The sequence below is a fragment of the Urocitellus parryii genome, chromosome 16 (genome assembly GCF_045843805.1).
Source record: "Urocitellus parryii isolate mUroPar1 chromosome 16, mUroPar1.hap1, whole genome shotgun sequence".
Lineage (NCBI taxonomy): Eukaryota > Metazoa > Chordata > Mammalia > Rodentia > Sciuridae > Urocitellus > Urocitellus parryii.
Genome location: NC_135546.1, coordinates 3,527,370 through 3,554,780, shown reverse-complemented (window position 1 = coordinate 3,554,780; position 27,411 = coordinate 3,527,370). Strand labels below are relative to the sequence as shown.

The window sequence follows — 27,411 nt, the reverse complement described above, 5'->3', positions numbered from 1 at the left end:
AGTGGTGTGTTTCTCAGGATGTAGTGATGCAGAAATATTAAGGTCCACTTGTAGCTTCTCAGATTAAACATTGTTCCCTCTAGAGTAGATCTGCTCAGTGCATAGAACTTTAAAGAGTGGTTGGGGAAATAGCTGGGTCATGATCTGGACCCTGCACCCTCTTCTCTGGCATTCTCCTTAATCAAAAGGAGTTGCATATTTGAGGTATGTGGGTGTTTTTCTGTATGTTAGTTGCTTGTGGCTGTATAATAAATTATGTCCAAATTAGCGATGGAAAAAAGTATTACTTGACACTTTTGGAGAGTTGGCGATCTGGAAGTGTCTTAGCTGGGTGGTTCTGGCTCAGGCTAGTGACATTGTAGCAGTCTCTGAAGGCTTGACCCGTGGCTTCCACAGGGAGCTTTCAGGGGGACTGATTTGGGACTGATTTATGTGTAAGGCTTTGCTGAAGTCCTCAGAGCTGCACTGGCCCTTGGAGGGTCTTGTTGCTCACTGGGTGGCCTCTCCATAGGTGTTGTGAGTGTTCTTCTTTTGATGAGACTCTGGCCCCCAGTGATCCAAGAGAGAGCAGGGGGAGAGCCAGCGTTCCTTTTAAAGTGTAGTTACTGGGCCAGCTCCTGTTCTGTTAGGTGAGAGTCACTAAGTGTGGCCCACAGCAGAGGAGGAGAGACTTTGGCTCCTGAACTTTTCTTTTCCCAGAGGGAGGTGTACCAAAGACTCTATGGACAAACTTAAAGGCTGTGGCAGTCTGCTTCCCTGGGGTGGCAGCCTAAGCGTAGTTGGAGCACCAGCTGGAAAGTGTGTGGATTAAAGGTGGGTTGTGTTGCATGTTGTATGGTCAGCAGCTGAAGGCCGGGAGAGGGCTGCTGGAGCATCTGTGTTTTAGGTGACATTAGGGACACTGGTTTATGCAGTGGTGGATTGTGTGTATTTTGTTGGTCTTGGTGTGTATGCCTGAAGGGTAGGTATATTTGAGGGGCACACTTGTGTGGAGTGTGTTTTGGGGTTGCTCACAGGCGTGAGCAGGGATGTGTGTTTGAGGGAGTGTGTACTAGTATGTCTGAGGTTGGTGCAGAGTCACGCTGGGTGCTCTGTCCTGTGGGAGGAAGGCTGGTTGGTGGGAAAGGGGTAGCTCCTCACTATCACCAGGCAGGTGGACATTTCATTTGGAGACCCTCTTGGGAGGCCACACCTGCTTTTGGAAACTTCCTTTACCTTTACTTTTGCTATAACTGGAATTAATTTATTACCCACACGTATTTGTACCAACACACATCTGTGAATTCCCTACATGACACAGATCTGTGGACTGTGCTATACAGACCTGTGGAATTAATGTTACCCAAGTCACCATTTTAGTCGACTTGTCATCAACTCAAGGATGTGCGTGAGATATCTCCAGACTGTCTTAAGCTTCACATTCTCAAGGTGGGCCCAATAAATTCAGTTAGGAAGGAGACTAGTGATATACCAAGAGTTATTTTTTCCTGTTGGAGCACATTCCAGAGCATCTGTGTCCTGGGAACACTTTATAGTACGGGCTTTCCATTTATCAGTGTTGTTCAAGGTCCTCGAGGAGGAAAGAAAGACAGCTCTTGATTCTTTAATAGTGGGCGTTGATATCTTCTTGTCTTCAAGGTCTTTGTTACAGAGGTGCAGGTCTTAATGGTAAAAAGGGAAAACTACAGTCCTTGATTGTGGGGTATGCAAAATTGAGAGAAATTTAATGGTCAAGTGCAAACTCAGTTCAGGAGTTAGAAAACCTCCCTCTCTCTCTGTTAATCCTTCTGTAATCAAAAGCAGTGATGGGCCAGAGGTTGAGAGGGAGGGTGGGCATGATTCTTGGATGTACATATTAAGTTGTTCCTCAGCTGTTGGGCACATAACAGATATGAAGGTCTCTAGGAAAGAGGTAGGATGATGTTTGTGTGTGGCCATTTTCAGTCATTTTAATTTACCACGTTTTGTAGTTCTCAGAGTTGAAAAACTGAGAAAAATCAGACATCTTGAATGTCACATAGTGAGATTCCGCAGATCCCACATGGAGTCTTAACCTGTTTTCTGCTTGTTTTTTATGTAAACTTGTGTCCACTGGACCTTAGATTCGTGACCTGGAACCCCCAGATCCTGAGAATCTTTTCAGGAGCCAACTTGTGGTGCACTCTTTTCATCTTATGCACAAAGGCTTTTAGAAGAGACCTCACCCAGCCCCCAAATCAAGACCAGTGAAGATTTTATTTGTGATATAGATTGTGTTCATCTATATTCTCAGCACTTAGCACCGTGAATACATGTTTCCCAGGGACACAAGCCTGATCTTTTTCTGGAAAGATAACTGTAGATGCCCCATATTTTCCCCCAGAAACCTGTATTTTTGCCTCTTGTTTCTACTTGTGTAAGCCTGGAACATCAGAATTAAATGCAGCACATATTAAGGGAGTTGTTTATTTTTGTAAAATATTCTTAGTTGTAGATGGACATAATGCCTTCACTCTTTTTTTTTTTTTTTTTAAATATGGTGCTGAAGATTGAACCCAGTGCCTCATACATGGTAGGCAAGAGCTCTACTGCTGAGCCTCAGCCCCTGCCCAGGAGTTATTTTTCTAGGATAATTTAAGAAGTTCTTTGTTTTGTGATAGACATGGTGACTTCCTAAAGGGTTGGATTAAATGGTAGGAAAAGTAAACTATTTTAAACAAAGAAATCCATCTGACTCAATACGTTGGTCCCCCATATCTTTAAAGAGCATGTTCCACAACTGTCCAATTGTTGCCTGAAAGCATGGATAATACAGTTTTAGAAAAATTGTAACAGTCTGATGGAATAAAAAGAATTTAAAGCTTGGGTATTATTTATTCCTGGAACTTTCTATATAATATTTTCAGGTCATGACCGGTTAACTAAACCTTGGGAAGCAAAACTGGGTAAGGGGAAATGACTGTACCGGTCTTTTAAAATTAATTTGTCATATTTTGCAGTGGTAACTAAGTGCAGAGTGATCCACACAAGTAGAGCATCCCCCCATTTGAAATGTCATTTCCACATTCCACCATTCTGAAATTGTGACATGTTAAAATGGTTGGCACCAGAGTCAGACGTAGAAAGTAGGAGTGTGAAGTAATTGTGTAAAAACTTCCCTTTGACATTTGGGAAGTTTAAGAAGATGGGACATCAGATGCAGCTTAGATAGAGGAACCAAGGATTCCATTTAGGCTTTGCCCCTTCTGTTCTAAACTGGCAAAAATGTGGGGAGTCCTGATGAGGTGCTTCGCCTGTTTGCTGGTTAATAGTGTATAGCAGGTTAAAGCTGAGGCTCTTGTGAAAATCACTGGCTCTCTCTCAGCCTGTCCACTCCTCTGTAGATGGGCGAGTTCTTGAGAATTAGGAAGTGACAGCACAGGAGGGAACACCTCCAGTGTCCTGGAGGCAGCGCTGCAGGTGCGTCCCTCCTGAGTGGCACTTAGCAGTCCTGTCCTGGGAGTGGGGTGCTGTAAACTCCTCACCCAGCTGGGTACCTTTGATGAACTTTGATTACTGGAAAAGGGGAAAACAAAGAACCCCAAGTCTTCAGGGTAGTAGGGAATACCACCACTGTCCCACAGAAAGCCAACAGAGCATCAGCCTGCACAACAGGGGAACTAGACGGAGGAAGGCCCGAGCACACGGGTGCAGGCTCATTGGGTGAGAACAGTCTTGCAGATGTCATGGAGGAGCGCTTTTCAGCCTTCAGTGCTCACTGGACACTGAACCTTACAGAGGGCTCTGTGACAGACGACCCTCAGATTTCCTTCTTGAAGACACGTCACCTTTCCACACCTCACCAAGCACTACTGGAGATGGCTGGTTTTCTGTGAGTCACCTTATGGCCACAAGGCTAAGCTCGTTTTCAGAGGTTTGCAGATTGTGCAGTTCCTTACAGTCCACTTGAAACTCCAAGCTGGCTTTCATTGTCCCGACGGGACGTGTTTTACACTTTGCTTGAGATTTTGGTCCAGTTTGTGTTCTTTTGATGTTCACCACTGCACTCTGCACTAGTCCCCATCTTGTGTTTTCTTGCAGTGTCAGTGTCAGGCCGCCTCTATATTTAGGAGATCCTTAAATAAGCCTGAATGTGAAGCCCCCACCCCTGGCAAGGAGCTCAAGTGAGGGTGCTTCCATTTGTATTTCCCCTCGGTGCTTTGCTTTGCTCAGGCAGAACTGAGGTTTCAGACAGGGTCTGACTGCCCAAGAGTTAGCTTTTTGGTCACTGTGACTAAGATACCTGACAAGTACAACTTAGAGGAAGGAAAGGTTATTTGGTGCTCAGTTTTCAAAGTTCTCAGTCCATAGAGAGCCTACTCCATAGCTCTGGGCCCAAGGTGAGGCAGCACAGGGAAGGGCACAGAGGAAGAAAGCAGCTGAGGACACGGCAGCCAGGAACAGAGAGCTCTGCTCATCAGGGACAACATGTGTACCCCAGAAGCAGCCCCCACACCCCAAGACGCATGCCATCCATCCACTCCCTGCCTGCCTGTAGCTATGACCCAGTTAACCCATACCACCACATCAGCCCACTGATTAGGCCCCGTCCCCGATCTAATCATTTCACCTGCACATTCTTGCAATGTCTCACATGTGAGCTTTTTGGGAACACCTCATATCTAAACTGTAACATCCAGAGATGGGCTTTTTAGGAGTTGTGCATATTGGAGAGTTTGGTTGTCAGCTCTTGTCTGGACTTATTGTAGCTTGTGGATCACAACTCAAAATTAGGGTGCAGGGGGCTTTTGTTTGCTGACCTTTTCCCCCACAACTAAACTAAACTGCTTGTCTCCTTATCACTGTGTGTGTTTTAAACATGACCATATTTTTCCCCTTGAGTCTGGAGGGGTCTGTCATCTTCTCCAAGAGTTGATTAGTTGTTAAGTGTGCATTTTTTGTGTGTTTTTAATGGTAATTTGAATTTTGTGCTTTTCAAGGATTTAGGAATGTGAATTTTCTAGTTCTTTGGATAGACACCACCTCTTCTATGGTTATGAGTTTTTGTTGATGGTTTCTGGTGAGGCTGGCTTCAAGCACCCGGCCCCCAGCATTAGCTGGAATTGCAGGCACGCACCACTGCGCCCTGCTTATGGTTGAGATTTAGTAGTCATGAGAGGTCCTGGCTTGCCACCCCTGTGAACCAGGAACTTGTTTCCTCGCTACTGTTTGAAGGAAGGAAAGGGTTTGGGCCTGTTGGCTGTGACCTGCGGGTTTCATGAGATAGTACTTCACATTTACAGATGAATAGGACTTAGATGTGTGTGCGCCTCTTCTTGAGTTTCTTAACAGATTCAGTTTGGGATGTGGATACATGCGCAGATAACATGGCCGTGGCTAGTTTATTAATAATATTTAAGTATAAGAAAGTTTTGACTGGAGTTCTATGAGCAATAGATTGAATGCAGTAATCTAGCATTGAAGAGAATGAGACTCTTAAAAAGACACTTGAGAAAATGCTGAGTTAGTGGTCGAAAAATGGAACAAAACTGTGGTCTGCTTCTGAAGGAGCAGCATGTTGTTTTAAATGCATTCCAGTCTCCCAGAATGACGGCTGGGTGCCAGTGTGGAAGACTTTTAAAATAGCAGCAGGGACCATGGACAGCTGCTGGTGTAACAGAGGTGGCACAGCTGTGCCGTGCACTCAGCTGGACCCCGTGAAAGCAGTGGTACGACTGTGCTGGCTGGATAGCAGCCTAGGCCGTCGGGAAGGGTCCGGTGGCGCTCCCTGTGGTACTGGAGTAGCAGTGGATTAACTGTGGTGGCCGATGGCGCTTGGTAAGTCCGGCCTAGCTGTTAGGCTTGTCTCCCTACCTCCCTTTCCTGCTACGGAATTGATTATGCAATACCAACCCTTTAAGCTATTTATCTGAGTGTGGCAGAAAATGTTCATTTGGTTTCACTAAAACCAAGAGGGGACGTGGGGTGTGTGGGTGTTGGGGGTAGTTAGGTGGTACTGTGGGCAGAACCCAGGGGTACTCTGTCACTGAGTTCCACCACCAGCAACCTCCCACCCCCAAGAGGTTCTGGCCTGGAACTTGAAATCCTCTTGTCTCAGCCTCCTAGTTGCTGGGATAACTGGTATGTGCCACGAGGACCAGCAAAAGCAAAGATTTTTTCAACTTGAATTTGTTTCATGACTATATATCCAAAAATGGGGTAAACAAAATTGTCCTTCTGTATTCCCTCAAGGATTTATTTTGTGAGTTCCAACATTTCATCCTCAACCCTATGTGAGAGTAATGTAGGACTGCTGTTTTCTTCTTTTTAACAGCTAGGAAAACCAAGACTGAAGCTGTGGTCCCTGTTGTAATTCATGTGCAGATTGCTGAAAGGCCAGGGCTGAACCTCCATTTTCTTAACATCCTATTACTCTTTCCAGTAGACCATTTACATTCAGAATGGGAATTACAGCAAGCAGATCATCTCCATAAATATTGCTGTCCTGTGAAATCTTATTGTCTGATCGCAAATCCATTATCCAGCTCACCGAGCCCTTCAGGTTTGATTCTGGTATCTAAGTGTCCCTCCAGCCATCCTTTTGCAGCCTTGTCACTTGTCCACTGAGTCTACATCTAACTCACTGATTTTGCAAACCTTCGTCTAAGTACATGTTCTTACTCAGTGGGGTGGCGGTGCTGGTACTGGGGTTGGAACCCAGAAATACTCTACTCTGAGCTACACCCAGTCCCGTCCCCGTCGTCCGTCTCCCCCTTCCCCTGCCTTGTTTTTTTTTTTTTTTTTTAAATTCTGAGGCAGGGCCTTGGTAATTGCTATGGTTGGCCTTGAGCTTGTGATTTGCCCTGCTCTGTGGGTTAATTTTGAAGACATTGTTGATTGTAGGGTGGTGGTGGTTTTTGTGGCGCTAAAGATCGAACTCAGGGCTTCCTTATGTAGGCCAAGCAGGCGCTCTGTAACCGAGCCACATCCCAGCCCGATCTTAGATTCTTGTAAAGCTGTTCATCCCAAGTCAAGAAATGCTAAATTCTTTTACTCTCTCCCTCCCTTGGACAGGTGTCATTTTAACTGTTTAGAGCTCTGAAGTAAGACATTAATTTCTCTAGGCCTGTAGTCCATCAGGCTTCTTGTGGCCTGTTTATTTTTGACTTTTAAGAATGGATCTAATTGAAACTTGGACAGTATCAGCCTCCTGTTCATGGCTAGCCTGACCGTTGTCCAGATGGTCTTGTTGGTGTTCATGAATGGCGTACAGGCCCTGTGCTCTGGAGGCCAGGCTTGTGCTGTTTGCATGGAGGCAAGAGGTGGCACCTCATCGCCAGTCACCAGAGAATCGCCAGTTAGAGCACACCGAGTCGCTGCTGCACGCCCACTCACAGGGCTCCGATTGAAAAGACTGACAGTACCCAGTGCCGTTGAGGAAGCGCAGCCTTCAGAATGCTCAGGCTTTGCTGGAGGGACGAGAATGGCATAATCACTCTGAAAGAGCTTGGCAGTTTCTTAGAAGTTGAATATAGACTTGCCGTAGATCTTTTAGCCAAGAGAAATGAAAACATATGTCCACACAAAGATTTATACTTGAATGCTCATCTCAGCTTTATTCATGATTGCTTAAAATTGGAAAAAGCCTAACCGTCTATCAGTAAACAACACACGCAACATGAATGAATCTCAGGAACATAGTGCTCTGAGAATGTAGCCATCACAAGGAGCGCATATAGTATATAGTGTACGATTCACATGTGAAGTTGGAGGAGACAAATCTAATTCATAGTGACAGAAAGTGGATCACTGTCCTCCTGGAGCTGGAGTGGGATTGTCTGGGATCGGGCACAAAGGAGGACTGGGGTGGCGGTTCAACTGCTGTATACATTTGTTGTAACAACTTCTTAACGTGTGTACATACAGTGTACAGGCATGGTCCGTAGTTTCAGCTGCTCAGAAGTCAGAGTCGGGAGGATTGCTTGAGCCTAGGAGTTCAAGGGCAACATGGCAAGTCCCTGTATCCTTTCTGCCACAAACAAAACAACACACCCAAAATCCCCTGCACATGTAAATTGGACCCTGTTATAATTTGTCCTAGGCACAAGTGGTGCGTCTCTACGCCATGTACAGCTAGAGAATTGAAATGTTGCACTCCGTTTGTATATGAAGAATTGAAATGCATTCTGCTGTCATGTACGGCTAAGTAAAACAAAAATTTTTAAAAATTATCCTAGATAAAAATGGGCCAAGTCAAGCAGGTCAGTAAACTGCAGCACCTGCTGGTCTTGCCCTCAGCTTCTGTTTGAATGGCCATGTTTGGAGGCACCTCTGAGGGGTGAGAGAAGGGTATTTGGAGCCCCCTTGACCCTCAGTTCTGTTAGTGATGCCCAGGGGCTGCGCATGAATGAAGAGCACGCCCTCTCTCTCTCCTCTGCTTCCCACACAGCAGGCTGCTGGCTCTCTCCAGACCACGTTCAGTTTCTTGAAGTTTGAGATCTTCTCTTTTTCCTCCCGAGTGTCTCAACTGTATTTTACGTCTTAGAGAACACTTCATGTAATTGGAATCTGTCCTTGATTCTCTCAGCACTCTACTTCTGGCCACGTATTGTTTGATGATCAAGTGTCTTTCTAACACAGCACCAGTTTTTCATGAGTAGAGGCATTACATTAGTGGTGTAACTTAGATTAAAACTCAAAAGATGGGCTGGGGAGGTGGCTCAAGCGGTAGCGCGCTCGCCTGGCATGCGTGCGACCTGGGTTCGATCCTCAGCACCACATACCAACAAAGATGTTGTGTCCGCCGAGAACTAAAAAATAAATATTAAAAATCTCTCTCTCTCTCTCTCTCTCTCTCTCTCTCTCTCTCTCTCTCTCTCTCTCTCTCTCTCCTCTCTCACTCTCTCTTAAAAAAAAAAAAAAACTCAAAAGATGGGCTGGGGTTATGGCTCAGCGGTAGAGCACTTGCCTTGCACCTGCAAGGCCCTGCGTTCAGTCCTCAGCACCACATAAAAATAAATAAAATAAAGTTATTGTGTCCAATTACAACTACAAAAAATAAATATTAAAAAAAAAAAAACTCAGAAGATGTGGCTGTGATATCCCAGGACTGAGTGAGGTACGTAGACACCTGCCTGCTTTTGATAACAGTGCTGTTGTCAGGACTGGGCTGCATGGAGTGATGATTTACCACCGTGCCGAATTGACGAGCTTAAAAAATGTTTTATTTCTGTCTATATGGTCTGCATTAGTTTTCAAATACACTGCTCATGAATGGATCGCAGCGCAAGGATCATTTGATCCAAAAAATCTTAATGGCCTTCTAAGCCCTCAAACAATGATGGGGGTTTTCTCTAAAAGAAGACCACAGGGGTCAGCCTGAGAAAGGAGAAGCCAAAGCCTCAGAGCCAAAGCCGAACAGTTTGAGGGGGAAAACACATAATGATAGTTTTGGGTTTTGACCCATAGAATAAAATAAGTACATGGGAGAGAAGAAATGGATCTTAAGAAAAATTGCAGTCATGAATGTGAAAGGAAAGAGGGAACTGGAAGATCACTAGTAAACCACGGAAGGAAATAAGGAAGGAAACCCACTGACTTAAAAATAGTAGTCACTGTGTGGAGCCCACATTTGGATGCTAGAATTAGTGGCTGAGAGTTTAAGGAAAAAGTGCTTTGTACAGTTAAACGCATCTCCACCAAGATGTTTATTTGAAAGAAACTTCAAGGTGGAGAAGTAAGACTTAGCAGCACTGAACCCTAGAAATGTGGCTCTATCCCATCCCAAGAGAACACCAGGCCCCCGAGGAGGGGCTTTTACACAGACAGACTGAACAGCAGGCTTCAGAGGCACCAGCCCAGGGAGGACTGAGAGGCTGTCAGACAGGAGGACACTGAAAGAATGAAAGCAGTAGCCTGTGGTGTGACAGCCTAGGCCAGACCCTGCAACAGACAGGACTTCAGAGAGAAAACGGGGGACATCCTAAAAGGGCCTGCAGTTTAGGTGACAGTATGGGACAGGTATTCTGGTGTGGTTTGTTGTGCTGTGTTTCTGTAAGCCCCTAACACTTCGGGAACTGGGGTGAGGTTGTGGGAACTCTGCTGTTTATGAAACATTTAAAATTTCTACTCCCAGGGCTGGGGCTGGGGCTCAGTGGTGGAGCGCCTGCCGGGCGCGTGTGAGGCACTGGGTTCGCTCCTCAGCACTGCATATAAATAAATATTTTAAAGGTCCATTGACAACTAAAAAATAATAATGATAATTCTTTAAAAAATGCATTTGGAAAAGATCTATTTTGTCCTCAAATTTGTAAATTAAAATTTTGGCAAATCTTTGCAGAAAGTGTACTTGTAGAAATTTAAGAAGGGGAAGAGTCCTTCTCAGTCATTAAGGAATACAGACTCCTGGAATGGCCAAGAGCTTCGCAAGGAATGGAAGTAGAATTGCTCTGATGCCAAAGGCAGATGCAGTCTATAATGGGAACCCCAGCTGATGGCAGAGTTGTTGCACTGGTGACAGTGTGAGCAGGTGTATTCATGTGCTAGGCTCTGTGTTTACTATCCCCATAGATCTTTCTTACTTGCATGAGACATAGAAAGGAGTGAAGAGCATTCCCAGAAGATCACATTCTAAGAGTCTTCTCCTGGCTCCTTGGCCCTATGTGTTCACAGTTGCAGACATACAAAGCAGATTAGGGACGTCACTTTCTTCACATTTTACTGTAGTATAAGTGGAGGACGTTAGGTTGGGGTGTGGAGATAGGACTAAAGGGGCATGTTCCTCATCTAGTGCAGGGGTCAGGAAAGCCAGGGTTTAGAAGTCCCCGCCTTGAGGTCAGAACCGAGGCCTGCTGTCCTCCGTGTTGCACTCTGAGCACTCCCATTCTTCCCTCCTTTCTGAAGTGGTGCTCCATTCTCCTTCGCTTCCTTTCATGGGCTTCTGTTTATTTCCCTTCTCAAGGTACAGTTTTCTGGGTGGGCAGAGTGGTTTAATGGAAGGAGTAGAAACTTGGTTCAACTCAAGTTAACTTTGACCAGTCTGGTGCTGGATTTCCTATTGGAGCTCCAGCCTTTGTTTCCTCTAATAACTCCAGGAAGAGGCTGTGTGTAGACACTCGGCATGGTGCCTCCTCCCCTGACCTTTCTCATCTGTGGAGTTGAGAGCCTACTGTGTCCCAGGCTTTTTGCTAGGGAATGGCAGTATAGAAGATGAAGCAGCTGTATAAAATCCCTGAAGGGCTCTGTTCTGAGGCTCAGCCAAACAGTTAAGTACAGCATTATATTGCGATGTTATGCCACATGCTGACATGGCATCTGCTAGACAGCAGCCACATTATACAGAGGATATGCATACTTGCAGCCAGCATTAACCGAGCTACTATTGTCAGGAAACCATCATTTTGAAGCAGGTTTATGGAATATTGCATAACATTGGAAGGGTCAGTGCTGCCTTGGAGATGTTCAGAGTCTAGAGGGGAGACATAGACACATAAGTGGTGAATGATAACGAGAAGTGTTAAGTGGTAGACAGATGTCAGGATGTTTGGAAACTCTGAAAACCTGGCCATAGTCTGCTCCTTGCCCAGGAGAGTTTGGGAAGGATGTGGCATTCAAGTGTGGTCTTTGGGAGGTGAAGGTGTTGCCGGTGAAGTATGGAGAAGGGTGTTTAAGAAGCTAAGGGTAGCAGTGCCTTGGGAGGCAGGGGCAGGAGGACCGCAGTGTGAGGCCAGCCTGGGCAATGCAGGGAGACACTTAACAAAAAAAAAAAAAAAGGAAGAAGTAGCAGACAAGCAAGCAACACGGCGAGTGGCGAGAAGTGTCTTGTGAGAGAGGTATGGAGAAGTCCAGTGTGACTTTTAGCCAGTGCAGACTGGTGGTTGAGCAAAACCCAGGAGCCCAAGCATGTCACGCTGGGGATGGAGATGGCAGCCTCAGTGGCCACAGAGGTGTTCCTCAGTGGTCTCGGCAATCAGATCACCTTTTCTTTTTAGGATCCATGATCTGGTAGCATGAAAGACAGATGGAAGATCAAAAGGGACCAAAAGGGACCTTGTGGAAGAAGCCGCTAGGTCCTTTCTAGGATGGAGGAGAACCACGAGGGTGGGGTGCGTTGGAAAGAGTCTTTTTTTTTTTTTAAGGTAATTATTTTTTTATATGTATTTATTTTTTAGTTATACGTGGACACAGTATCTTCATTTTCATGTGGTGCTGAGGATCGAACCCAGTTCCTCACACATGCTAGGCTAGCACTCTACCACTGAATTAGAGCCTCAGCCCTTGGAGAGCCTTTTCTGTGGTCCCCTTTGTGTGCTCAGAATGAGGAGGAGGGCAAGAGTTGGTGCGCCAGAAAAGGCGCACAGGTGCCCAGTGTGAAAACTCGGGCCAGCACCCTAGAAAGGGGCATTTGGCATCAGCTTGCTACATTTACTGCAGGCAAGTTGCTTTGAGAACTTTGCTTAGGCAAGAAAAGTACTTGAAGGCAGGGGGTACAGAGAATTGACTTTTTGTATAGATTTTTTATTATTATTATTTTTTGAACCACTGGGAATTGAACTCAGGGCCTGACGTGTGCCAGGCAAGTGCTCTACCATGGAGTTACATCCTAGCCCTTTTATTTTGAGAGAGAGTCCCATGCAGTTGCCCAGACAGGCCTTGCTTGGCATCTTCCTGCCCTAGCCCCCTATAGAAAATACTTGTTAATGTTAAAATGCTGCTTCCTGTCGTCCCTCAGGGTCAGTACAGCCTAGAAAGGAGCTGGTTACAAGATTCTCTGAAATGCCTTCTTTAGCTGCAGCGGACTTCATACTTGTGGCTTTCTTAAGGCGCTGAGGCCTAGTGTGTGCTTGGGCATGTTGGAATATATGCATGGTGAGCGTATTGATGTTTCCATCTTGACTTGGGTTTCTGTACTTTAGGCAAGTAATTATTTTCATCATTCTGAGAAGTAACTTGCCCATGTGTAATAAATGTGATTGACCTTGTTAACAAAGATCACACTGTTTGAATTGAAGTGTGAGTTCCCGTTGTCTACCTGGCCACATGTGCGCGCCCCCCCCCCCCAACTTGGTACTAGTGTCTGTCTGAAGGGTTTTGCAGTGTTGGCCTCCATTCACCTCTGGTTCTTGAACCATTTGAAGTAAAGATGCCCTCAGAGTCTCCTCCTTCACTAGAAGTGAAGATTGTGGCAGACCAGGAGTGTCTGAAGTGCAGCTGGTGGTGATTGGGGTGATTGGCGTAGCCTGCCCTCCAGGGCCTGGGCTGAGCAGAGTGTGGCCCAGTTTGATCCGAGTCAGCCCCTGTGGTGTCTTCCTGTGAAACCCAGGGAGTCTGGTTGGGGGACAGAGTCCTGTCCCTTATGCAGCACTTCTGTGGTAGGGGTAGATTCTCACCTGGGTAAGATGAGAAAGGTGATTCTCACCTGGGTGTGGTTTTGTGTCTGCAATTACCACCCCCTCCATTTGTCTCTAACCTGGGGTGGTGGTGCTGCCGGCATCTGCAGGGCTGCTGAACATGTGATAAGGCCACAGAGCACAAAGGCCCCTGAGTGTCACCTGCTGCCATTGAGTGGCTGTGCAGGTGAGCTGCTGGTCCTTCCTGGGTGGCAGTGGGAAAACCATCCCAACCTGAGCATTTATTTGGTCAGGAATTAACTTGTTTCTTACAACTGTTATTTTCTAGTACCAAAGCTTTTGTTTTCTTTTAAAGTTTAGATTTGAAGGAGACCTTATGTTACCTTAGGCATACAACCCTTGACTTAATAGGTGGGTGGGGAAGCATACTTGAGGTCAGCTAATTAAGTATTTGTTAGAGCTTGAATTTCTTTATCATAGTTTTTTTTTTTTTTTTTAAGAATTACTGAGTGATTCTTCTGTGGTTTACAAATGCATTTGTAGCATGAGCTGTACTTTGAAAATGGTCGAATACATTTTACATGGGAACACTGACAACTGTGAGGTAATTTGCAGACCATATTGAATTGCTTTGAATGGAGTATTTCATGGAGAAAGAATTGATTTTACTCTCCTACATCTGAAACTATAGTTAGCTTAGAGATTTGTAGTTTCTAGGATTCATTTTGGTCACTGACCTGGTTCATAAGGTAATTTTGTGTATCATTTGGAGGAAGGAGGAGAGGTCATGTCCAAATAATTGTAACAGCACATAGTTTGAAGCATGTTTGTAACATCCGATATTTTTGTTTGACTTGAAAATAGGCAAACCAAGTTACTAGCTTGAACAGCAAACTCTCAAGAATAAATACTTCATAGCTGGGTATATTGGCCAAGCATGTAATCCTAGAAGCTTGGGAGGTTGAGGCAGAAGAACCTCAAGTTCAAAGGCAGTCTCAGCAACTAGCAAGTCCCCAAGCAACTTAAGGAGACACTATCTCAAAAAGTACAGCTGGGGGCATGCCTGTAATTCTCCATCTTTGAAGAGGAGTGGGGGGCTGAGACAGGAGTATCTCAAGTTCAGAGCCAGCCTCTTCATAAGCAAGGTACTAAGCAACTCAGTGAGGCCCTGTCTCTAATAATAGTTTAATAGGGCTGGGGTTGTGACCCAGTGGCCAAGTTCAATCCCTGGTACCCTCCACCTCGCCAAAGATACAAAGGTCTGGGAATGTGGCTCAGTGTAAGAGTGCCCCTGGGTTCAATTTCAAGTACAAAAACAAAAATAAACATAACTTTATTAATATTAAGTTGTCTTTCTTAAATATTGAATGCAAGTGTCTGACTTAAAAGAATCCTAGAGCTCACTTCCATAGGTCAGTGAGGAGTCAGGTTTGAAGAGTCTGTGTGAGTTATTCAAAGACAGAGTGAGGGCACCAGAGTTGAGTACAGACAGCAGAGGGGAGAGCTGGGGCCTCTCACCTCAGGTATGGGCACCGAGATCCCGCTGAGCTCTGTCCAGGGTGTTGTCTCATGTCGCCGAGTCTTCGGGAAGCTTCTTGTAAACTTGTGAGATAATGAAAGGGAGAAGACATGATTTTAGAATTACTGCGAAAGTAGTTTGTACCTTGTAGGTCCTTCTGAAAAGTCTTGGGGACCTCAGGAGATACCAGGCTGATTTTTTTTTTTTTTCCCCTTTTTGGAGAGCCACCACACTTAAGATATTTGTGAGTGGCTACCAGACTGCTTTATGAACTAGGTGTTTTGTTTCCAATAATCCAATCCACTCGTCATGCTTGCTGTGTGACTGTGTGTTTCTGAGTTGCAGGAAAGTTACAGCGCCTTCCCTTCCTGGCACTCAAATAGTGAGTGTGTTCTCAGGGCACAGGAGAGGTGTCAGTATTCACAGGGACAGTTTTGAATCCAGAGTTGAACACTGATCTGCTGCTAGGATGCCTGCTAGTTCTGTTGGAGCCGCTGGTTCTGACCAGCTGCCTCCAATGAGGCTGTAATAGACGAGAGTTGTTGAGGTGGCCTCCCCCGAAGGCACTCTCGTTTAAGGGAGAACCACAAACCACCAAGATTCTCTCTGAACACGCAGGGAGGTTGGCAGCTGGGCTGAGGCGGCGTCCTCAGCGCTGCCCTTGCAGTGGCACAATTAATTAACTTCAGGACACTGCCATGCCCAAAGGATGTGTGTCTCCATTTGCCTCCCAGGATCTGAGCAAGGGCTGTAGACATCTACAGCTGGAAACTAGTGCTTTCAAGTGCTTATACTAGTCTCACCAGGAGTCCTCTTGTCAGATGTCTCCATGTGCTCTGACAGGAGTGCCCTGTGGTGTGGGGCCCTGCCAGTCACCTCTTTCATCTCAACTCCAGCCCTGGGAGATGAGGTGCAGCCCCATTCCCATGCCAGGGGACTTGTGTGCACTCAGTCCAGGGTCTGGTGGTCCAGAGGGCAGTCTCCTCCAGTCTCCACTCTCCCTTTCTGCTGCCTTCTGCCTGCAACAGAAGGAAGGATATGAGGTTAAAAAAAAAAAAGGGGGGGTGTGGCCTGGGCTTTTAAATTTGAGACATTTGGTCGATCCCCCCTTCCCTCCCCTCTCCTCTCCCTCCCCCCTCCTCTCCCTCCCCTCCCCCTCCTCCTCCCCTTTCCATTCCCCCTCCCATCCCCTCTCCTCCCCACATCTTCCCCTTCCCTTCCTCCCTCCCTTCTTTTGGTGCTGGGGGTTGAACCCAGGGGCCTTGTGCATTTTGCACTCTACCAAGTGAGCAGTACCCGGTCCACGTTTAATTTCTAATACAGAGCACACTCGGAGATGTGTACTTGTGGGAAAGAGTAGCCTAAAGTGGACTGAGTTCTCTCAGGGTCACCCAGTGGAGGCTTCTGAAAGATGAGCCCAGGGAGTAGAGGCATGGAGGACAGTATTTCCTTGCAAGAGGAAAGGCGTAGGAAAGAAAGAGCCCTGTAAAAGAGGCACCGTTTGGGAGCCCAAGACATCAATGCTGTCCCACCGAGTGTGGTCTTAGTCAAGTTCAGTGGCCCTTGAGGTTTCAGATTGTCCATGTGGTGATGATGGCTGGGCTGACATGAAACCACCAGGCCACAGAGCCTCCTTGATACTTAAAAGTGCAGTGGCGCAGGAGCCTGGCGGGCTCAACTGACAGGACGAGTTGTGGGCCATTGGTGTTTAGTGGATGCTGCTGTTGTGAACGGGCACGTTTAGGTTAACACCTGATTGCCTTAGAGGTCCAAGTAAGAATTGCCCATTTTAAAGAATGGTTTGTAGTCCAGAATGTATTTGTAATTTGGTCACTTAGAACTTGGGAAACATTATGTAGGCCAGTCCAACAGTGATCGGATTCATTTAGCTCCAGAGTGGCTTTAACAAGACACTTTTGCAGTTTATGATAGCATGTTCTCCTGCTTGGCCTACCAGTTCCCTGAATTCACGGTTTACTGTCCCCTCACCCAAGATACTTTCATTAGCAGGTGCCACCGAATAATAACTGTACACAGAATGCTTTGGGATGTTTCTTGCTGGGATATAACAGATTTGGGGGTGTCAGTAATACAAAGACCCAGTTAGTGTTGATGGTCAAATGCGTCCTAGTCAAACCCTGTGTGTGGGTGTGACCTGAGCATTTGAACACAGGGAATAGAGTCCCCAGAGGAGGCTCCTTTGCAGTACAGTGCCCCCCCCCCCGGGGGGGGTGCCACCTATTCTTGCTAAGAGAGTGCCTGTTCTGAAAGGGCCCTCTCCTAGCTGACCATTCTTCACTACAAATGTCCAGTGCCAGGGAGGACACAGAACTCAAGGTTGATGGTGAAGATGTGAGTTTTCAGGATGGTAAAGCACCCCCTGCACACAACCCCCCCACCCGCCCGCCCCGCAGTTGAGCTGATGGTATGGGTCCAGAGCCTTTAAGGTAGTTTCATTGAAAGGTGGCATTCATTCATTGAAAGGTGCATTCAGTAAAGGATGCACAGAAGACAGTTCATTGAAAAAATTCTGGCTTTGTGTTGCTGACACCAGAAGGTGGCCTTGTGCTTGTCACTTCCTGTGGCTGAACTGTGAGAGGCACTTGAGTGCACCCAGGAGTAAACACAGGTCCAGGCCGTCCAGAAAGGCTTCCTGTGCTCACGGGCACTCTCTGGGATGCTGCTGCTTCAGAAATCATGGGTGTCCCCAAGTAAAGATTTGCTTTACTTTTTATGGAATGGACTCTTGTGAAATAAAATTTGTTGTTTAAATGCAAACAAATAGACGAGTTTTCCTCACGATGCCTGTTATTGAAATTTCATAGCACATTTTAATTTCAAGAAGGTGGTATTTTTTCATAAGAAGTTGTCATCTTGAAGAAGATTCCGGAAACTTGCCTGTGCCACACTTAATGCGGGAAACGCGTGGTTTTGGTTTTGGCCGGTGGTGGTTGTGGTTGCTGTGTTTGGTTTCAGTTTGAGGCAGAGATGCTGGGAGCTGCAGCCATGCCGACGGCTGCACAGGGCTGGCTTGGCTGTGCGCTGGGAGCCCTGGGCTCTGAAGCAGTCGGCTACAGATGTGAGGAAGCTCTGCCTGTCAACACAGCGGCTTAGCTTGTCGCTTGTGGGGACTCCATGAAGCAACCTGGGTTGGTCAGAAGTTATTTCTCACTGATCAGCAGGGTTCACTGTCGGGATGGGATTCATTTCTTAAGGGAATGTTCCAAGTGCAGTAGGAAGCAAGGAATGCACCCTGGCCAGCTTACCACGCCCTTTTCTTTTCTTCAGGGACAACCCAGCAGCCCCCTCTTGCCCAAGTGTGGTGAGGGGAAACTAATGAGGTCCCGGGGTTTCAGGGAGGTGTCCGCCTAAATTGTGCCTTCACCAGAGCCTTTCATCCCTAGTACCTTGTGCCCAAGTCACCCCCTCACCCAAGACACACACACACACACACACACACACACACAGTCTGCTGGGATGTCTCAGGTGCCAGGCCAGTTTGTGGACACCTTTTTGAGAGCAGTTGCTGGAGAGTCCGGGCAGAACTGGGTTTGAACGCCTCATTACTGAACCATGGCCAAGTTTAACATTGTCCTCCTGCATTCTGAATTCATAAAAGGAAGTGGACAGTCCTTCTCTGGAGCATGCTGTGCTCAGTCTTGTTCATTGTGTGCCTGCCCTGTGATGGCCTCTCCTGCCCGGGCACAGTTGGCATGCCTTGTCTGGAGGATGGCCCCCAGGACTGAAGGGCCGGGTGAGGACTGAGGCTCCCTCCGTCAGGGCTGCTCATCCTGCTCTCCTGGCAGCCCGGAGAGTCTTGGCCTGGAAAGAAGGGAGGGGCAGGAGCACCTTTCCTCGGAGAGTGCGTACCCACTGGTGGCTTTCCTCCCCCTTCCCAAAGGTGGGTTTCCTCTTAGGAAAGTGCCCCTGATCCTAGAAGTACTGTCGCTCTTGCTGGGACGCCTGGATTGAAGACAGTTAATTGGTCAGAAGTAGTGAGTGCCTATGTGCTTTGCTGTCAGGGCATCAGAGGGCCCACAGGATGCCACGTTTATACAACCCCCGAGCAAGAGAGTCTCCAGACAACACGAGGGCCCGCAGACGCCCCATTCTTGGTGATGGTCAGATCCCACACAGCCTTGGGTCCTTTTCTTTTTGGGAAACTTTGGTGTGTGTGCAGAGGAAGGAACACGCACTTTGTCACTGCTCTGGTCGGAAGTCTCAGGGGCGGGGAGGGCGAGGCTGGCAGCCCTGTGCTCCTCTGCGACCAGGGCTGTGGCCACTGTTTACCTGGGCGGGGCTGGAGCTGACTCTGGGAGCCTCCTGGCTGCAGTGCGCAGCACCTCCAGAGGCAGAGCGCTCACCAGCGGGCTGCAGCTGGGCGAGCCCTGAGCCCTGGGGAGCTGAGAGCGCCCTGTGGCCTTGTGGGCTAGGTAGCCGCCTCCTGCTGCTCCATGTCCAGCTCCTCCCACGTACAACCCAGCAAGCCTGGTGCCACTTCCCATCTCCATGGTTTCCAGGTCTCTTCTCCAACTTTCCCAAATGCTGCCCGCCACCCCACCCAGCTCCTCCTGTTACCACTTCATGGGTGGGAACAGCTAGCCGAGAGGCTCTTCGGACCATCCTCTTGACTCATTGGAAGGGACCAAGCCTTTCCCCAAGATGGACTGTTCTTTGCCCTACACACCCCTCTCACCTGGCCTTGTCCCTCTCTGGAACTCATGACCCAGGAGCTGGCCTGTGCAGTGCCTGCCGCTCAGCAGCAGAACACCTCAGTCCTGGCCCCACTCTTCTCAGGAAGAGCTCAGTGACAGCTCTGTGCTCTTTCTGCTGTCCTGTCCCTGGCTTCTGGTGACCCCACGTGCCTGGGTCTCCTCCCAGTCCAGAGCTGCACCCCACATTGCCTTTCTGTCCCGTGCTCACTTACCTCCTAGGTTGGCCTAGCACTGTGCTGAACACGTGCACTCCTTGCCATCGGGGTGCATGGTGGCTTGGCAGTTAAGGCGTAGCTTGTGATGGCCCAATGTCCCAACTCAAGCAGCCCCTCAGACTCGGGACTCGGGCTGGGGAGGCTGGTGACTGCTGGGGGACTCTCTGTGGCCTCTGATTCTCTTTTGTGGGAGCCCGTGCATCAGGGTCGGCCACCCTCTGATCTTTGAGTGGCCTTTCTCTGGAGGAAACTATCCATGGTGGCTTTAATTGAAAATCTCCCTCGAGGGGTTCTTTGGCATAAAATTCAAGCCGCTTTTTCACTGAATGGGCTGAGGCAGTTTGTTTGAGCACCTGAGGGTTGGTTTAAGCATGGCAGTTTGTTGTGACCCTGCTGGGACTCGGGGTGCTCCCTGAGGCTTGTGATAGGTCGCATCCCCGCGCAGGCTGTGAAGAGTCATACAGTGTCACTGTCGTCTGTGAGCCTTAACAGGCCATCCTCCTCTAAAGATGGTGGCATGGGTCAGAGTAGCTGCCACTTCAGTTGTTAGACTGTATGAAGAGACGGAAGAGGCCTAGAGGACGGGCTAGTGTCTGCAGGGCCTTGGCTCCCCTCCTGGGGGCCTCTAGGTCCATGAGTGCGCGCGTCTGGCCGTAGTGCCCCGTGGCCTGGGTGCCCTGTGGCCTGCTCTCCAGCCAGCACACCTGGAGGCTGGGTTGCACCAGCAGAGAGGTTGCAGCTGTGTACTCACCACTGAGCCCCGTCACAAGCTGCACCCCAGGGAGAACAGCAGAGTCGCCTGGGTTTTCCCAGCCTCCTCTTTTCCTCGCAGACCAACTCTGACGCTGGTCCAGGCGCCCCCTTTCTTGGGCCAGCCATGCTTGTCTGTGCTGGGGAATGGAGGGGAGCTCGAGATTGGAGGGTGGTCCTTGTCTGAGGCCCCCAGCCCCTCAGCTTGTGGATGGCCCAGTTGGCTCGCACCTGGGGAGCGTGTTCTCTGCAGGGCATGTCTGTGTCCATGAGGGGGTCTTTGGAAATTAGTATTACATAGTCCTCTTACCCCAGCTTTCACTTTTCAGTTTCAGTTACCCGTGGTCAACCACAGTTTAAAAAAAAAAAAAAAAACTCAAGTGGAAAATTCCAGAAATAAACTTTTCATGGATTTTTAGTTGCACACTTTCCCAAGTCTTTCAAAGAACTTGCACCATAGCATGTTGTCCTGACCTGGACACGAGTTGTCCCTTTGTCCAGCATCCCCACACTGTGTGAGCTGTTTGGCCTGAGATCAGTTGGTAGTTGTGGGGGTATCAGGTCTATCTCCACACAGCGAGTGGCTCTGGCACCCGTGGGGAGCCTTGGGATATCTCGTGGCAGGTGAGGAGGGCCGCCCGAGGAGGAACTGCACAGGAGTCCGCTCCTCTCTCCCTCGGGTCCCAGTGGTCACGTGTTGGAAAGCGCTCCGCACCACGCGGATTCTGTAAGCATAGTGCTGCACACCAGTGTCAGCTGGAGATTGGCACAGACGTGACGGCTGATGGCACGATGAATATGCCACTGTCTGACTTTCCCATAGTGACTTCCAGTCTGCACCCCTGGGAGCTGGTGTGAGCTGCAGTTGCGGCATCCCCTCGCTCCTGTGGGTCATCCCTGTCACTCATAGCTGCAGGGAGCACCGGAGCAGTTAGACGGAGGAGTGGATGTCACACTTCTAATTTCATTCTTTTCAAGGGATTACTGATGTCCATTTAATAAAACGAGATTAACCTTGTGCTGCAGGAGTGTTTGAAAGATGTCAGTCAGTATAATCTTGACAGCTCAAAAGAAGTAGTGTTCTCGGCACTCTGAGAATACTGTCCTCTTTTATTGGCCACACAGCAGTGAGTGTGTCACCTCCTTTGAACAAGGAGAAATTCTGTGCCTCATCTATCTGTATGGAAATGAACGTTCAAGCAGCACCACAGAATCTGGCTTTGAGTCGCCAGATGTCTGTAATGAAATACCTAACAAGGCAGCAAAGCAAAAGTGAGCGTTTAAAATACTTAAAAAAACCACTGAACGCCACCTTTCCTTGAATGTTTCAGGAAACCTCGCATCAACTCTCAGCTGGTGGCACAACAGGTGGCTCAGCAGTATGCCACTCCACCACCCCCGAAGAAGGAGAAGAAGGAGAAGGTGGAGAAGCAGGACAAGGAGAAGCCTGAGAAGGAGAAGGAGATCAGTCCTAGTGTCACCAAGAAGAACACCAACAAGAAAACCAAGTGAGTCGGGGTGGGGGGGTGCAGCTCCACTGGGGTTGCTCCCTGGGGTGCACACAGCTAACGCCCCGCCTCTTCCCCAGACCAAAGTCGGACATCCTGAAAGACCCTCCTAGCGAAGCCAACAGCATACAGTCTGCCAACGCCACGGCAAAGACCAGCGAAGCGAATCACACCTCGAGGTAGGCGGGGCCAGGGCCAGGCGCTGACCTTAGTCACAGTGCAGAGCCCAGGGCCGCCCTGGGGGTGGGCTGAGGAGCTGGGTGGGGACAGAGAGGAACAGGATTGTGATGGGCGGAGCTCCTCTGGCTGACAGCACCCGTGGTGGGTGGGTGGGTGGCAGGCAGCGGCAGTGGCCACTTTGGCATCCGTGACAGGCCCCTGGAGCCCTGGTGCCAGCAGGTCCTGGTGGGGTGACGCTCTGCTGGAAGCTGCTGTTAAACCACACCTTTTTTAACCGCTCTTCCCCCTGGCATTTCAGGCCCCGGCTGAAAAACGTGGACAGGAGCACCGCACAGCAGTTGGCAGTAACGGTGGGCAACGTCACCGTCATTATCACAGACTTTAAAGAAAAGACTCGCTCCTCTTCAACGTCCTCGTCCACAGTGACCTCCAGTGCAGGGTCAGAACAGCAGAACCAGAGCAGCTCGGGGTCAGAGAGCACAGACAAGGGCTCCTCCCGCTCCTCCACGCCAAAGGGCGACATGTCGGCAGTGCAGGACGAGTCCTTCTGAGGCCGCACGTGGGGCAGTGAGGACCTCGCATCAGGGTATAGGATGCAGCCCGCCACCTGCCCGTGCGCCTGCGCCTGGAGTCTCTGTGGACGGCCACCGCCTCTCTGCAGGATGCTTCCTGCTCGCCACGGGCATCTGGCCACCCAGGAATTTCGCACCCTGACGGTTACTCGTGACACTTTTATGTATTCCATTGTTTTATATGATTTTCCTAACAATCATTTATAATTGGATGTGCTCCTGAATCTACTTTTTATATAAAAAAAAAATCTGCTGTGCACAATTTTCCATGTACATGACAACTGGTTTTTTGTTTTTGTTTTGTTGAGGGGGCGTTGGGAGGGGGGAGGGAACTTTTATTTATTGTGTTCACAACTCCATCCTTTCAGCATATCCTTTAAGTTTAGTTCTTTCTTCCAGTTATACTATGTACTATCAGTTTTGATATAACTATATATATATAAATATAAAATTATATATAAAGGGTTATTTGAAACCAATCCACGGCAGCGCTGGTGCTTGATACACTGTGAAGACAACATGGAACAGTGCAGATCTGGGACAGTCCCTTCCAGAAAGTGCTGAGACTGAGTCACGGTCGGTCTCGCGTGGAGTGTGTCCCACCCACGTGGGAACCTGACGTCTCATCTAACAAGTCCTGACGATAGAAAGATTCTCTATTTTTTAAACAATGTGATCTCAGAGGTAAAGACTGCTCCAGATGGCCTTCATTGGCAGGGGTGATGACAAATCACAGGTGGTGCAGTGGGGGGCTGTCACCCAGGAGTACCTGAAGGAGCTCCAGAATGCCACGTGTTGGCGTAAGTCACGGCCACACGCTGACGCTGCTGTTCTGCACAAGCACCCGGCCTCACGGGCTCTCCCTGGGTCCACCCATCTTCCAGGCCCACCCTGGCCTCCACCTCCGGGGCCTGGCAGTGGGGGCTTTACAGTTGGACTTGGTTGCCTCACGTCCCCGTCACTCAGACCCTCGCCCTGCTGGTGCAGACGTGAGACTCCCTCCCTGTTCTTTCTTAAAACCTACTGTGGTTCATTCTCCTCCGCAAAGGTCACGGCCACACGAGAGGCCCCCAGCGGAGCCCGTGCTGGAGACCCGGCTCCATCCCCCAGGGCGGGGACTCTGGCGCTGAGTGGCCGAGGCGCAGGGTCGGCCCATGCTGCCTGCCCTGCGAGGGCCTCCCCTGGCCAGAGCGCGTGCTCCAGAGTTCTTTGTCCTCTCTTGACTGTCCTGGGGGGAGGAACAGCCACTCATCTGATCTAGCGACACCATCCTCCCTGATTCACGGCCTTTGCTTGCTTTGCTTTGCTTTTGTTTGGATTTGGGGGTCTCTCTTCTCCCCGACTTTCCCATTCACATCCACTGAGTTGGTAGTACACCAGAGTCATTTCGGGCGTGGGAACTTGATGTTAACCTTCCTTTATTTGATCTTGCTTTAAGGACTCACGGGAGGGTGTGTGATGTAATGAAGCACCACATTTTGGTGTTAAGAACCTGGTTTCCTTAATAATAGAACTAATTTCTATCTGGAGGCAACAAGTAAAAGGAAAAAAAAATTTAACAGCTTGAATTGAGTAGCCAGCAGGAAAGGTTCCTCTCACATTTACATTAAAACGATGCTGTAGTCACCAATGTACCATAATTTAAATTTTGTCCTCAAAGGTATAGATTATAAAGCAGTGCCATTCGTTGCTGTGGTCCTATTCTCAAATGCATGGACAATGTTCCCTTCTTTTTAAAATAATGCTTGTATCTGGGATGCAAGCTGTGCTTATCTTTTTAAATACCTTTTTAAAGTATTTATTAATGAACCAAAGGAAATCAGGTGCTTTCTATAAGCATCAGAATATATAATACATAGTGATTTGACTATGAATTTTAAATCCACGTTTTAATATTAGTGGGATATTGCAAAGACATTCCTTCTAAAAAGTTTTAATATTCCTTTTATTACGGGTCTCAGGGAGGGTAAATTAGTCAGCCATATTTATTTTCCAGAGGTGTAAGGAATTGCTAAGTTTTTTAATTAACTTTTTTAAAAAAATTAAATGCCACCAAACTCGTGGGTTGCACTGCTTTTGGAACCAGTCAGTGTTGGCATGCACTTTGTTCACGAACACTGTGTGCTTTCGCAAATCAGTTTCATGTAAAGTGATTGGACCCCTAATGAGTGGAAAAGCTGACGATCCAGCTACTCAGAGGCTGCTCAGTGATCCATCGCCAGTGTCTTGGTTTTTTGGTTTTGCCTCCGTGATCAATTAAAGAATGGGGAGAGGTGAAGGAAGGCGGGGGGTTGGCTTTAGGAGGAGTGGGCCCAGCTTGCCATTGGGGCAAGACGGAAGGGTGGGTTGTCCAAGCACCAGACGTCACAGGACCAGCCCGAAGCTGCCGCGTGTCTGGGGCAGCAAGGTGGTGGGTACCCCAGACCTTGAATTTCCAAAATTGGTGACATCCCTCAGGCATGATCTCTGGAAATGGGATTCCTCCCACTTCCCGCGGCTGCGGCCCGCCCTGCGGTTCCTAGGCAGTGCGTCCGAACACTAGCTAGAACACTAGCTAGCGTAGGTGATGAGGATGTACCTTGAAGGGACCAGAAACACTCGGTATTCAGTGGCACAGAAAGCAGGTGAAAAATCAAAACAAAAAGCACAGTGTTAACGCAAGTTTCCCTTTGTTTGGACACCACACGGTCTCCCACGATTTCCCTCGCGGGCGGCAGCTGACCTGTCCGCTCTGCTTGCGTCGCGCAGTTAAGACAGAGGTCAAGACCTCCGACTCCCACTATTTGAACCCAAACCTTTCCGTTCCAATCTGGATATTCAAACACAACGTCGGCAGGAGCTTCTGTGAGTCCTTCCATACGATGTTCCACCTGCCTTACCGAGACCATTCTCAGTCTACTTTTTTAAGCTACCGTATCTTAAATTATTGAAAGTTTATTAATTGCTGAATATATAATAACCTTTGCTTGTATGTAACCGAAAATGGTGTAAGAGCCGACATTTAGAGTTGGACGATGGAGCCGGACAGTTTCTAATGCGCAAGCAGTTCTGTTCTTGTGTATGACTCGTAACCTTAATTTACTGTGTAAAGATGGTTACATTATTTCCTTAGCTTTGTTTGTTGGAGACAAATAGAGAATGCTTGTTAAGTATGTCAAAACATAATCTTACCTTGTGAATTTTTGTTCATGTATTATACGAGCTCTATTTTCCATTTGCCCAGAAAGACAGCTTGTATAACGCTTTTGGAAGTTTCTGCTCTGTAAGGTCTCTAGAGCTGACGGTCTGTTAGGTTTGTTTTCTCTTCATGCTAAAGTGTCAGTTGGTGGTTTTGTGAACTGGTCAGAAATTCACAGGTCTTAAATGTTTTGGGGAAATTTATATTGGACACTGCTCTTTGTCTAGCAAATAAAAGATGTTAATATATTCCTGTTACTGGCATGTGCACGACTATGTTATTAGAAGCCACTTTATCATTTTCCTGCTTTAAATAGAAATGTCTATTTATGAATTCTGCTTGTAGTTTTTTCACAAATAAAATAGTAAAAATTTACATCGGAAATCTTTATTTTTGTGTCGCGCAGAGCGCCTGCCCTTAGGAGATCGGCTCCCCTCTGCCCCTATGGGGTGAGCCCGGGCAGGATCGCCAGGGCCAGGGCCAGTGCCTCTGAGACGCAGGTGAAAATGCAGCTGAGCTGGGAAATGTGGAAGAAAGGGTGTCCAGCCCCAGGGGATGGGGTGGACGGGGTCACCGGCTGCTGCCCTGTTGGTTCCATTTCAGTACTGGGGATCGAACCCAGGGGCGCCTAACCACTCACTGACCCATGTCCCCAGCCCTTTATTTTTTTTGAGACGGCGTGAGTTACCCAGGACCCCGCTAAATCTCTTGAAGCTGGCTTTGGAACTTGCAGTCCTCCTTCCCCAGCCTCTGGAGCTGGGATTATAGATGTGTGCCACCACTGTGCCCACCTGGGGACCCTGATGGGGATTCCTGAGTGGCAGAGGTTCTGTTGGAAGGAAACCTTACAAGCGCTCTCCTGCCAGCTTTAGATGAGAGGTGATCTGTAAGCCCTCCCCTCGCTTTCCTGCCAGAGGCTGGCCTGGCACCAGTGCTGGACCCCCATGGTGCAGGTGTGCCTCTTAGGAGAGGGCCGGCTCCTTGGGCTTCTGGTCTAGTGCTCCAGCGTTGAGGGCCAGCGTCCAGGCCCCTGCTGAGGTGTGGGGCCAGGTGACATGGTCAGAAAGACCTGGCTGAAGCCACGCTGACTAAAGATAGACCCCTCTCCAGCTGCGGTGTGCATGGGCCGGTGCCAACCATCTGCTGCCACGGTCCTGTGAGTTGGCCACCTCTGCTGGGGCAGGAGGCAGGGTCAGCGTCAGGTCCTGGGCTTCTTGCCCTGACCTCTCAGCAGTAGTGCAGAGAGAGCCGCTCAGAGCCTTGAGGTGGTGTCCAGGTGGAGTTGGAGCTGCCCTGTGGGACTGGAGGTGGAGCACATCCACTGGTGGTTGGAGGGAGATGTGTTGCCCAGCTGGGCACTGCAGGGAAGGCCCCGACTTCCCAGAAAGGACACAGGATGGTCAGAAACGGGAGGGGGCTGGGGCTGGGCAGACCTGGGTCAGGGGGACTGCAGGGGTGGTGTGGGCC

At 48.6% G+C, this 27,411-nt stretch overlaps 1 protein-coding gene across 1 annotated transcript in view; it reads left to right on the top strand.

Moving 5' to 3' along the window:
- The window catches only part of Rybp (RING1 and YY1 binding protein), a 68,247-nt gene extending 45,112 nt beyond the window's left edge, over window positions 1-23,135 (top strand). Inside the window, exons 3-5 of the mRNA XM_026392686.2 lie at window positions 21,838-22,014; window positions 22,095-22,193; window positions 22,493-23,135. Of these exons, the coding sequence (XP_026248471.1) occupies window positions 21,838-22,014; window positions 22,095-22,193; window positions 22,493-22,745 (529 nt within the window). The 3' untranslated portion in view covers window positions 22,746-23,135. The remainder of the gene's footprint in view (window positions 1-21,837; window positions 22,015-22,094; window positions 22,194-22,492) is intronic.
- Window positions 23,136-27,411: the final 4,276 nt, after the last annotated feature.